Below are 14,000 nucleotides of genomic sequence, written 5' to 3' on the forward strand. Positions count from 1 at the left end.
CACATTTGGTCCCCCATTTGGTCCCCCCTCCTATTCCCCCCCCCCCCCCCCCCCCCGCTACACAGAATCTCTCCGCTGAAGATCTAAGCCAATCTACAAGATTACAAACTGTTGCATTTGCTAGAAAGCTGAAAGCTTGTAGATTTGCCTGTTTTGTTATAAGACATGGTCCGAATAGGGATGTTAGGGTTTAACAGGTTAACTTTAAGACATGGTCCGAATAGGGATGTTAGGGTTTAACAGGTTAACTTTAAGACATGGTCCGAATAGGGATGTTAGGGTTTAACAGGTTAACTTTAAGACATGGTCCGAATAGGGATGTTAGGGTTTAACAGGTTAACTTTAAGACATGGTCCGAATAGGGATGTTAGGGTTTAACAGGTTATAAGACATGGTCCGAATAGGGATGTTAGGGTTTAACAGGTTATAAGACATGGTCCGAATAGGGATGTTAGGGTTTAACAGGTTAACTTTGACAGGAAAAAAAACATGGTCACTGCACTGCACACACACACACACACACACACACACACACACACACACACACACACACACACACACACACACACACACACACACACACACACACACACACACACACACACACACACACACACACACACACACACACACACACACACACACACAGATATCCCACTGTCCTTATTTCCTGCCATCGCTTCTGCTTCAACATTTGCACGCAGACATGCCACACACACACACACGCACACGCGCACACACACACACACACACACACACACACACACACACACACACACACACACACACACACACACACACACACACACACACACACACACACACACACACACACACACACACACACACACACACACACACAGTCCTGTGTCTCTGTCACATTTGAATATTGTCTGGGTAGTGGGCAATGTCCAATAATCACACATTATGACTTTTAGCCGACAGCTACGCAAATCAACCCTACGTATCTGATACACACTCTCACATCCACGCACACACGCACGCAAGCACGCACGCATACACACACCCACACACACTTTTGCATAAAACTGTTATCTGCTTCACCGATACTGTATGTGGGAACTTAATATACCATATGCCAAATGTGTCACACACAATCTCACACAGTTATTTGTATTTACTTAGAGATCTATGATTTGATCGAGATCCAAATGTTCAAATATTTTGGAAAATAGCACAAAATGGGCCTACAAGTGATGTGATGCGTTGTGAGCATAATTTATAATCTGCTATTTTTGCTAAGAAATAAAGATTCAAATAGGACTTAATAAATGGATTTAAAAAAATCACACCCGTGTGAAGTGAGTGGTGCAACTCCGTGTGGGGGTCCCCGGAAGTTCCAGACCCACAGGACCACAGCCAGGGGGCCGGGCCGATTCCGGCTAGCCACCCCAAGTCCGAAACGGTTGAGAAATGAGAGAGTTACCATGTGGGGGTCTCTGGGGTCCCCGGGGAGTCCCCGGGGGGGTCCCCAGAACATCCAGACACCAGGAACGCGCCCAGGGGGCCGGGCCGATTCCGTTGAGCCGCCCCACGTCCGAAACGGTTGAGAAATGACAGAGTTACCGTGTGGGGGTCCCTCTACTGTACCCTCTACTGTACTGTACTGTACTGTACTGGCACACCCAAAATCATCATATATACAGTTAATATGGGAGTGTGTGTTTGTGTGTGTGTTAGGTTGCGCACAGGTGGTGAAAAACAACCATGCTATTTTCGTGCTCATACCCAGGCACCCAGGCAGGCACCCAGCCACCCAACCACACACATAGCTCCGTAAGGGAGTGGTTGCACCACTCAAAAATAGTACCGAAAAACAATACCTTTTATTTGATGCGATTTGTTGTATTTCCTTTCTCTAAAACACCTTTTCTGACAATGTCTTGTATATTTTTTTAAGTGAACAAAAAGCACCAACACATGCGTGAATGCAAATGCATGCAGACATACTAGAAGAACTGCATACACACAGACTATAAATAGACATTAAAAGACAGTACAAAACACACTTCCTTCCTTCTCTCATCTCTTATTTTGGAGTTGAATACCGAGAAACTAAGGCTTGTAGTCACTTCCTTCTTTTAAAGCCAGATGTGAGAATGAACTCATGAGTTCTGTCACTATGTAGTACATAATACTAATGAACTAATACGTTCTGTCACTATGCAGCACAGAGTACTAGAATTAACTCATGAGTTCTGTCACTATGCAGCACAGAGTACTAGAATAAACTAATACGTTCTGTCATTATATATATATATGCATTACAGAGTAGTACTGAACAGAGTTGTATCACTATGCAGTGCAGTCTTCTCAGTGCTTTGTGGTCTGCAAAGCGTTTCAATTTCATCAGATCTCTGGCTACATGTCTACAGTATGTCTGTGTGTGCATGTGCATGTACGCGTGTGTGTGTGTGTGTGTGTGTGTGTGTGTGACTGTGTGCGTGTCTGCACTGCATTCATTTGCACGTGCATGCGTACGTGGATGTGTCTTTTCCACTCAATTAGGTGTTTTAGAACAGCCATCCACAAACTTGTGCATAGAAAGTTTAGAAACATTACCTTTCTCTCACATACACTTGTAACACACACATATGTGCATACAACCACGCACACACATATGTGCATACAACCACGCACGCACGCACGCACGCACGCACGCGCACACACACACACACACACACACACACACACACACACACACACACACACACACACACACACACACACACACACACACACACACACACACACACACACACACACACACACACACACACACACACACACACACACACACACAAGAGGCCTCCTTTAACTGTATCATCACTTCATTTATTTAAGATGCAAGGCCGCCCCTAAGAAAATGTTACCAGACCAGTCTAAACCTTTCATGCAGCAAGAAGTTTTTTTTCTCTGACTCTATAGCAGGGGCTTATAGATGGGGTCTGGGCCCAGGATTGGCCGGCTAACTAACTGATGGGCAGGTTTGATTGGTTCAGGTGTACAGGCCATCATAAAGGCTTCATTGTCCGACAGAACAGCTGAAGCCTATGGGAATTTGATATGTGGGCTCTGCACACGGGAGATAGAGGGAGGGGAGGTGGGAAGGTGAGGGGTGAGGAGGACAGAGACAGAGCGAAAGGGAGACCTGAATGAAGCTGTGCTGTGCACAATATACAATTCACTTGTTTTAAAAAATGAAACTTTGAAAATGGGTTTCCTGGATGTAAAGATGGATTCTAACAGCTTAAATTGCTGTTCCAGGACATAATTATGTGACACAACACTTAGCAATAAGGAGCCACATGGGAACAATATACACCCTAGAGTCCATTTATATAATCTATCTCTAAATGTGCCAAGTCTCTCTGTGTGTACGTACGTGTGTACGTCTGTAATCCACGTAACTTGAGAACCGCACGCGTTCCACACCTCCTCGGGGAGTGCTGTGCCCGGCGGTGTCGAGTCGGTCGGGTACACCGTTGTCCAGAAACAGCACAAAAGCCTCTGCCCGCCCTGGCTATCTGGACCTCTATCACCCCTATATCTCCATATATGGAGCTGGCCTGTTGTTCTGACATCTGCATACTCCATATTTGGGCATGCATTTAAACTCGTTCCATGTAGGCCAGCTGCCCATTGTTATTACAGCACTGGCACCAATGCATGGTTTATCTATCTTCTCTTTCCACTGTAGTACAGTTTTGATTGATTGATTGATTGAAGAATTTATTAACAGTTTGCAGAATTACAGTACATTTCAAGCACAAACTCAATACAAAGGCTGTTAACTGTGAGTGGACGACCCAATTAAGCATTACACTTGTTTCCAATAGGGTCCACCATGTTCAAATCATCAAAACATTTAGAGACGTACAAATAGACACTTCTATAGACAGAACAGGAATTCATCATAAAGGAGGTAAAAAGGGAAAAGAAACATATACAGTGGGGGGAAAAAGGGGTGGACGGTGGGGGGGATTCACGTTCAGCTCCGTTAATTTGTTTGTTTTCCTTGGAGGAGCTGCGTTGGGTCCTCAAGTCGGCTCCGTGGCCGTACCTTGAGTTGGCTGTGTGGCCGTGAGTACCTGTCTTAAACGTTCTATGTCTTGCTTAAGTCTCCCTCTGTCTCTATCTCTCACTCTTTCTTTGATACTTGCTCTCTATTACTTTTCCTCATCTCTTCAGTGGATATTCCCTTTGTCCTCTCTGTCCTCTCTGCACCTGTCATTGCTGGAATCCAAACCTTTTGGATGCCAGATAACGACCTGATGACAGGGGTTAGGGGGTTTAATGTACCCATTGTGAATAGTCTCTCGAGTCTCGAGACAGACTGTTGTTGACTCAAATTCAAAGGAAAAGGAGAGCGCTGTTTTTCCTTAATTTTTTGACAATGGGTTCTCAGATTGCCCTATGAATAACTTCTTCATGTACCAGGCCAAAGGAATTTAAAGTATGGCACACACAGGCACAGTCAGGTAAAAGGTGGTATAAGTATACCACAACATCGGCTGCTATTAAGTAAAAAATCTGTCTTATAATGCCTAAATGTGTAAACCAGTGGTTCCCAAACTTTTTCATGTCAAGGACCCCCAAATTGACACTAATCAGCCCGTGGACCCCCATTAAAAAATATAGAGAAGGTTTTTACGGCTCTAGCAGTGATTCTCAACTCGTTTAATTTCAAGGACCCCCCAGTTTGACATGCATTAGTCTACGGACCCCCATTTAATGGCATTTCTATCTCGGGGAACCCAATAAGTTTTGTCCATTTGTACACTCTCAGAGTTACAGACCCATAAGGGTCCATTTGGTTCCAAACTATTACTATTAAGCTGGGTACCCCCTGGAACTCCCTCAAGGACCCCTGGGGGTCCCCGAACACAACTTTGGGAACCACTGGTGTAAACAAGCTAGTATCAACATTTTCCCAACTGAGAATTGTCAACTTGTCCAGTTGACCTTTTTTGGTTGAAGATTACTTTGTCTCCGGGTGCAGTGATGTGAGAATAGGCTGCTTCGAATCGAGGCAACAATGATTTGTCACTTTTTCCATTCAGCTCGACGCAGGTTGACTTTGGACGAGTCTACAATTCAATTAAATAGATTACGCCCACGCTTGTAAATACAGATCGTATTTAATTTGACCTACCTGTCCTGAACTGTCTGCGACGATTAGTTTGAAGACTTGAAGAGAGACGTACGTCGCGATATTGCTCCAGCAAGCAGCCTAGTGTGTGTCAATCACCACGGGCTGGTTTATTAAAAGAACATCTATTGATTAGTATATAGATTGAAATATACCCTTCAAAGAAGCTTGACAACACCTCATGCCTGGCTATAAACTTAACCCCGTCACCTGTTACTGTTGCACAGTCAGTCAGTGTGTGTGACTGTGTGTGTGAGAGAGAGAGAGAGAGAGAGAGAGAGAGAGAGAGAGAGGGGGGGGGGGGGGGGGGGGGGGGGGCGGGGACAGGTTCATTGATGCTGAGCTGCGCCACAAGTTATAGGCTATACCGCTATAGTATACTGACTATCAATCAACAACAGCTTAATGACATTGCCCAGTATTCTTCTCAAACAGTAGCCAATAAACGAAACTTCCCCGGAATATACTCATATTCTCATAATGCTTTTACTTTAACAGAGCATATGAAGCATACATGAAAGTATAATACCATTTATTACCGAACAAGTGCACTGCAGGCAGCCATGGTGCGTTCACACCATAGAGTATTAACGTTCACACGGGCAGACGCAAAGACAAATGGGAGTATCATTTGGATGCATCTTTGCATCATTGCATCTGGCGCAGAGGTAGCTAGCGGAACTACATTGGTCATGTGATTGTGATTTCAACCCGGACGTCTTCTTTAGAGCACCGAGATTTGTTTACGATCTGAGGAGTGGGGTTTGGTTCTCCTTTTACCTATGGTTTGGTTTGGAGTGGTTTGGACCATAGAGCTATGATATAATCGGTTTGGACAGGCACTCAGGCAGAGCAGCGGTGGGCTGTGTGATCCTTCTCCAAAATGTATTCGCCTGGTTCTGAAAGTCTTATTAAACAAGCAAGGTAAGAAAACCTAAACAAAAAAAGAGAGATTGAAAGGTGGCTAGCTATAGCTTTGTATGTCTTTAAAATGTTCTGATGAATTGAAAATGCAGGACCCTTATGTAAACAAGTCTTGGTGCTTTTTCTGGTTTTATCCTCTTAGCAGATTTTGTATTGGCCTGTACTTTCCTTGAACTGTACCCATTCTACAATATGTCAATCAATCACTCAATCAATCACTAACTTATAAAGCTAATATTATGAAGCCCATAATACTACGCCTCCCTCTTGTGTGAATTATCTGGTGATGTCTGAGACAATTAACCGTTTGAGCTGAAACTTTTCCCACACTGGCCAGTGGCCACAGCTGTAGGACTTCTTTCCTGTATTAATTATCTGGTGATGTTGTTTGAGATGACTGTAGATGTGTTGCTTCACTTGTAGTTGGGCAGGAACGACATCTTGGATGGTGACTGAGGGGAGATAAAAAAAAATTATAACATGTTTTGAAATAACTGTTGTTTTAAACTGTAGAGTTTTGTGTATTCTCGCAAAACTATCTCGAAAGTGAAACAAACAATGCCACATGCAACTCGAACTTGGGGTTGGACTGGGGTACACACACACATCTGTGGGGATCCCTGTGGGGATCCCTGGCTGGAACAACATATTTTCAAGATGGGGGGGGGGGGGGGGGGGCAAATACATATAATTCTTGGGGGTCCTGAATTGACATGAAATAGTTTGAGAACCACTCAGAGAGAGAGAGAGAGACAGACAGACATTCGGTATAGAATGCTCCCTTTTTTGAGACTCAGCTTTTGTTGTCTGTCCACAAACGTTGTCCTAACTCAAACATTAAATTCCCATTGACAATGAATGGATAATTTTACCTCAGTGTCTGAGCAAATAGGCATAGTGTCTACTTTACGTCATGATGATGTACACTGATACGACTGCCCCTCACTTCACACGGGTGTGATTTTTAAGATTTATATTTGGGCTTTTTATTATTATAGATATGACAGTAGGCTGACAGTAAATGGAGAGAGAGAGATGGGGAGTGACACTCAGCAAAGGCCGTCGGGATCGGGACCCGAACCCGCGACGCGCTGTCAGTACTACATCGTAGCCTATGGCCAGCGGTCCAGGCCATATTTAATTTGTTTCATTCATGGCTGCCAGTTCCCACCTCATGTTGTGTGGGAGTTCAGACTGATCCAGTCCATACTGAATAACTGCTAGCTTGCATAACGTCTTCAGGCTAGGATTCAAGTCTAAGACATACAGGTCAGAATTTGTGTTGTCTCCTCCAAAGAGGATGATACGGTCTCCCACCACAATGCAACAGCAGCCATTAGTCATTCGTGATGGCCCGTTCCCCTTGGGCTTAACCTCCTTCCAGGAGAAAGTCTCTGGACTGAATCTCCACAAATCATTGGGGGTATAGTGATTTGCGCTACGAAATACGTACAGCTCTCCATTGCAGGTAAAGGCTGAATGACCGTAGCCTCCGAGAATCTGTGCAGGAGGTGTGTTCTTCCATAGGTTGGTCTCTGTGTCAAACACTCTGATGGTCTCGAGGTAGTCATCCCACAGCCACAGCGCCATGCGCCTTGCATCAAATACAAAGATCTTTGTCCCGATGATGACAGAGTGCCACAATGAATATTGCGCAGTGTCTCTGGTGTTAATACAAGTACAGACCATCGTGGTGGTGTCCAACTTGTACATGCGATTAGTCCTTGAAGACGGGTGGGTGCATCCTTCATAGATAAACATGACCTTCTCCAAGACACAGGCTGAGTGTCTCACATGTGGATGTCCCTCGGGGACAGTCCCAGAAACCCTGGGTTTGAACCATGTGTGGGCGTCGACATCAAATGCATAAAGCACAGTGCACCGCTCCGATCTACTACTACCCCCAAAAAGGTAAACTGTATATTCTACCAGAGCAGCAGTGTGGTTTATGCGTGCGACGGGAACGTCGAGGGTAGGTTCTCCTCTTCTAGTTTCCACTGGAAGGGGCAGCATCCTCCATCTCAGAGACACTGTGTTGAAGACGTTCACATTGACGTACAGTGATTCACTATAGTAACCTCCAAACGAGTACACCTCATGCCCCACGGTCACTGCAGCCTGACTGCCTCCACGTCCTATTGTTGATCTCAGATTGACTATCCAGTGCATGGTCAAACAGCTGCTGCAACTCAGCTGAATATCAACTGATCTGTAACGAAAAGAGTGAAGAGACGTTTCAGTTCTGTTTCCCTTCAAGCTCTTAAAGAATGTCTGCCTCTGTGCTGCTTCATTAAAGGATGACTGCCTCTGTGCTGCTTCAAGCTCTTAAAGGATGACTGCCTCTGTGCTGCTTCAAGCTCTTAAAGAATGTCTGCCTCTGTGCTGCTTCAAGCTCTTAAAGAATGTCTGCCTCTGTGCTGCTTCAAGCTCTTAAAGAATGTCTGTCTCTGTGCTGCTTCAAGCTCTTAAAGGATGACTGTCTCTGTGCTGCTTCAAGCTCTTAAAGGATGTCTGTCTCTGTGCTGCTTCAGGATGTCTGTCTCTGTGCTGCTTCAAACTCTTAAAGGATGACTGTCTCTGTGCTGCTTCAGGATGTCTGTCTCTGTGCTGCTTCAAGCTCTTAAAGGATGTCTGTCTCTGTGCTGCTTCAAGCTCTTAAAGGATGTCTGCCTCTGTGCTGCTTCAAACTCTTAAAGGATGACTGTCTCTGTGCTGCTTCAAACTCGCTGCTCCAAAGTTGTCCAGCTCTGTGACTCCGCTTGGCTTTCTTATACCGTGTCACTGCCGCAACATAACGGTGTCAGCAATCGGCTATTTTCAAATGGCAGAAATGTATAGGGTTGAAGTGGTTAATGTATGTTTTCTAATCAAAATTAAAATCGCCAAAGTAACTAGTAACTAAAGTTTTCAAATAATTGTAGTGAAGTAAGAGTACAAATGTCGGCTCTGAGATGTAGTGGAGTAGAACTAAAAGTACTGGAAATTGGAAATACTCAAGTAAAGTACAAATTCTCAAAACTGTACTTAAGTAAAAGTACATAGTTACTTTCCACCACTGGTGTTGTCTAACCTCAATGTCATCATGACATCAGGCACAAACAAATCACTCAACTCCATATATGGGCACAGAAGGGGCCAGGGTCCATAAGGGACAAGAACTGTCCCTTCAGGTAGAAATTCAGATCTGACTTAAAAGGAACAAGGGCTGACAGACACACATGCATATACAGTTGGGTGCCACCGATATTGTCCCTTATCATTTGACCCATTTAGGCCTGACCTCAACATTTAAAAAAATCCTTCTAAATCCTCCAGTTTTCTGAAATAAATATTTTCACGATTTTTCAAAAATAGCAGACCTACAAGCTTGTAGCGCGCCACCGAGTGGCGCGCTATGAGCTTGTAGATTTGCTATTTTTCAATAGCTAAATTATAACAATGTTTAAAACACCAAAAGGGGTTCCCGCGGCCCGCCCCAAAATGGGTTAACTGTCCTTTTGCGCAGATCACGCAAACCTCAGCAAAAAGAAAAGGACAATATCGATGGCCTCCAACTGTACATGCCCATATCACTCAGATCGGTGGTTTTGACTTAAGCAATATTACACGAGAGGGTGTCGTTTAACGTGATTATTGCCACGACAGTGATGCGGTCAGGAACGAGACATAGTCGAGTTCCGCACGCATCACTGAAGAAGATTAGGTGTGGAGTGGTGCTCGTTTGAACCACAGCTAGAAGGCTGTTTCAACCAATCAGATTGCTTCCTCGAAAAACAACCTGTTGTATAATGATTGATTGAATACTTTATTGGCAGAAATGTAAACGGTACGGAGTACGGTCAAACACACGTCCAAAGCTCTTAAAAATGTCCTTGCGGTCCTGTTTCCAACTTTCCATTCAGGTCCTGGGTATTCAATATGTGTGTGTGTGTTGTATGTGTTTTCCATATGTCGGCCTCCTGGTGGCGCTATAAAGAGCAGATGTGAAAAATTCCAGGCAAAGGTTTTTCCTTGGCCTCTAGGGAGTTGGCATACAAAGTTATCCACAGATCCGTGCAGTTAGAGGTAAAAACACTTTTCGGCCAGTTATAGCACCACCATGAGGCTGAGTTGAAAATGTTTGTGTGGCATTTCTTCCTCGGCCTAGTGGGAATGTGCGTGCACAATTTCACGGAAATCACACGATGTGTTCATGATTTGCAGCATTTTTGTTTGAAACTGAGCACTCCTGCGAACTTTAGAAGCCAATCTTAGCCAATCAGGATGGAGTCTGAGAAATCTGAAAGACACGTTTCGTTCTCTAGAGAGACTGTGTAACAATTTGCGTGATGTTTGGACAAAATCTGTAGGTGTACTGTCCAAAAACTTGTTTTGCACAAAGCGGCCTCCTGGTGGCACTATAACAGGCCGTTCTGGACATTTTGGGGCAGAGGTTCATCGTTGGCATCCAGGGAATGTGTGTGCAAAATTTGGCATAGACCGGGTTAGCGGTGCCGGAGATTAGCTGTTCACAGACGGACGGACGGACGGAGTGCAAAACATACTCTCTCCCCATGCCTTCGGCCTGGTGGAGACAATAAATACATGTATCTATGCCTACCATGAGCAACGTTGTATTTGTTCTACATTTGAAAAATTGCTACATTTGTTTTAATGGGGATAATTTGTTTTATAAGCAAACACACTTAATATTTCCAATAGCTAGGCTTCCTATAAGATTCCTAATTGACACGACATGAATGATTTTGTTTAATCCTTTGGGACCAAATGGCTTTTCCAGTATAGGGTGAACACATACAGTAGTTCAATGAGATTTCAATAAGGATTTGTAGAGGTGACAGAACATTGTAGATGAATTTTAGAATTCTAAAGGAGTGAAATGGTATAGGATTCTTATGGAATCTTAGGAATTTCAGAATCCCGTAGTAGGATTTTGTTGGAATCTTCAAAGTTGCAATATAATCATATAGGGTTCTGTTGGAACTTTGGATATTTCTACAGATTTCTGTTGGAACTTTGGACATGTCTACAGGTTCAATTGGAATTTCAGAAAATCCTACTGGAGTTTCCGAAGTTCCAATAGAATCCTATCAAAGTTTGATATAACCCAATAGGATCCTATTGGAACTTTGGAAAATCCAATTGGATGCCGATGCCAATAGAATCCTATAGGATTGTGTTGGACATTTGTAAAATCCTATAGGATCCTATAGGAAATGTGACTATAGGAAATCTGCATATGAGGCATACATGAAAGTATAATACCATGTTATTAGTGATAACATATGGTGCAGGCAGACGCAAAGACAAATGGGAGTATAATGTGGAGCAGCTGAGCACACTGAGATTTTTACGATCTGAGTGGGGTTTGGTTCTCCTTTTACCTATGGTTTGGTTTGGAGTCTTTGGACCATAGAGCTATAATATAATCGGTTTGGAGTTGGACAGGCACTCGGGGGGTGGTGGTGGCTCAGGGGTAGAGTGCCTGGATGGGAACCGCAAGGTTGCCAGTTCGAACCCGGGCTCCCCCAGAGTTACTGTCGAAGTGTCCTTGAGCAAGACACTGAACCCCTAATTGCTCCCGATGTGCTAGTTGGTGCCTTGCATGGTTTCCGCTGCCATCGGTGTATGAATGTGTGTGTGTGAATGGGTGAATGTAATGCACAATCTATGCGCCTTGTCTAAAATCTAAAAGCGCCTTGGATAAAGGCGCTTTTATGCATCATTTACCATTTACCACTCAGGCAGAGGTGGGATGTCTCTGTCCGATCCTTCTCCAAAATGTATTCGACTGTACCCATTCTACAAACTTGTCAATCAATCAATCACTAACTTATAAAGCTAATATCATGAAGCCCATAATCACCTCACCTCAGTTATGTAAATTAAAATGAATGGTGTATCATAACGTAATTGTAATCGAAGGCATTTTTATTTTATTTTATTTTATTTTTTGTGTGTGAAAATTCTGATATACAGTGGCCTGCAGGCTTTTGTCAGTCTGAATACATAACAATGACATTCTTCAAGTAGATGCAGTGTTTTCATTTCATACATCGTCTGACTAACTTGTGACTTTACAGTTAGTTCATCCGTTACTACTATGTACACGCAAACAATGTATTCTAAAATCATGCTACTGTCGTCAACAACATTTTGTGCACTTTTTTCCCCAGGGAGATTCAGGACGCTGAGCTCCAGAAGTTCTACAGTAGGATAGTAAAATCTCTCCAGGGAAAGGACTTCAGTCATGACACCATCAACTCCCTCCAGAGACTGCATCTCATCCTTTCTGCCACCAAATACACCAGAGTGTAAGGACACCACTGTTGTTTTTGACAGCAAATTTTAGTTTTAGTTATATTCTCTTGAATAGTTTTCATTTAATTTTATTCACATTTTAGTCACCTGGAATGTTTTGGTGTTAGTCTAGTGTTGAGATCTTGTAGATCGGCTATTTTCAAAAGAGTTTGTGCACATTTTGAACTTGTGAAATGGGACATTCATTCATTTTGATGCCGCTACTTTTGTACTTTTACTTGAGTACATTTTTAATACGGGACTTTTACTTGTAACAAAGTACTTCTAAATTGCAGTATTGGTACTTTTACTTAAGTAAAACAATTGAGTACCTTTTCCACCACTGGTTCTACACTGCATAGCCCAATTTGGGGTCATGCAAATAAACTCGACCGTGACCTTTGACCTTGCTGTATTGTGCCTCGTTGAGCCCAGGTTACCTCCAGAGCTTCAGAAGAGACTGCTGGCTCTGCTTCTGTCCACCTCAGTGGAGCAACTCCAGGTGCTGAGCTCTGCCGTGCTCAGGGAGACACTGGCCCCTACTGGGCAGGACGGGAACTACAACGGCGCCGCGCAGGAGCCCAGCAGTCCACCACCAAACAGCCACGCTGCTGCACTATTACTCTCACAGGTTGGTCGTCGTATATCCATTTTCTTTTGTTGGTTTGTACTAAAAACAGTTGCATTATTATTATTTTTTTCTCCAAAAGAATTGATCATTCCAAATGACTGCTCATTCTGTAATCCTGCAACCATGTTTGCGTATAGATATTATTGATTCATTGTTCTAGCTCAATTCTTTCTATATCTTTCACTGTTCTGATCTGTCTGTCTACGTGTTCTACTATCTTTCACTGTTCTCATCTGTCTGTCTACGTGTTCTACTATCTTTCACTGTTCTCATCTGTCTGTCTAGTGTCTACGTATTCTACTATCTTTAACTGTTCTCATCTGTCTGTCTAGTGTCTACGTATTCTACTATCTTTCACTGTTCTCATCTGTCTGTCTAGTGTCTACGTGTTCTACTATCTTTCACTGTTCTCATCTGTCTGTCTAGTGTCTACGTATTCTACTATCTTTCACTGTTCTGTTCTCATCTGCCTGTCTAGTGTCTACGTATTCTACTATCTTTCACTGTTCTGTTCTCATCTGCCTGTCTAGTGTCTACGTGTTCTACTATCTTTCACTGTTCTCATCTGTCTGTCTAGTGTCTACGTGTTCTACTATCTTTCACTGTTCTCATCTGTCTGTCTAGTGTCTACGTGTTCTACTATCTTTCACTGTTCTCATCTGTCTGTCTAGTGTCTACGTGTTCTACTATCTTTCACTGTTCTCATCTGTCTGTCTACGTGTTCTACTATCTTTCACTGTTCTCATCTGTCTGTCTAGTGTCTACGTGTTCTACTATCTTTAACTGTTCTCATCTGTCTGTCTAGTGTCTACGTATTCTACTATCTTTCACTGTTCTGTTCTCATCTGTCTGTCTAGTGTCTACGTATTCTACTATCTTTCACTGTTCTCATCTGTCTGTCTAGTGTCTACGTATTCTACTATCTTTCACTGTTCTCATCTGTCTGTCTAGTGTCTACGTATTCTACTATCT

The 14,000-nt window shown here is 43.4% G+C and overlaps 2 protein-coding genes across 4 annotated transcripts in view; one reads left to right on the top strand and one right to left on the bottom strand.

Moving 5' to 3' along the window:
• The window catches only part of card11 (caspase recruitment domain family, member 11), a 62,383-nt gene extending 57,095 nt beyond the window's left edge, over positions 1-5,288 (bottom strand). The window contains exon 1 of the mRNA XM_079521511.1: positions 5,177-5,288. The gene's annotated coding sequence lies outside the window, so the exon portion shown is untranslated. The remainder of the gene's footprint in view (positions 1-5,176) is intronic.
• A 636-nt stretch (positions 5,289-5,924) lies between these two features.
• ap5z1 (adaptor related protein complex 5 subunit zeta 1) overlaps positions 5,925-14,000 on the top strand; it is a 37,204-nt gene continuing 29,128 nt past the window's right edge. For all 3 annotated transcript variants that reach the window (XM_079521503.1, XM_079521504.1, XM_079521505.1), the window contains exons 1-3: positions 5,925-6,097; positions 12,274-12,411; positions 12,833-13,028. In XM_079521503.1, the coding sequence (XP_079377629.1) occupies positions 6,057-6,097; positions 12,274-12,411; positions 12,833-13,028 (375 nt within the window). In that variant the 5' untranslated portion in view covers positions 5,925-6,056. The remainder of the gene's footprint in view (positions 6,098-12,273; positions 12,412-12,832; positions 13,029-14,000) is intronic.

This window comes from Electrona antarctica, assembly GCF_951216825.1.
Source record: "Electrona antarctica genome assembly, chromosome: 14".
NCBI lineage: Eukaryota > Metazoa > Chordata > Actinopteri > Myctophiformes > Myctophidae > Electrona > Electrona antarctica.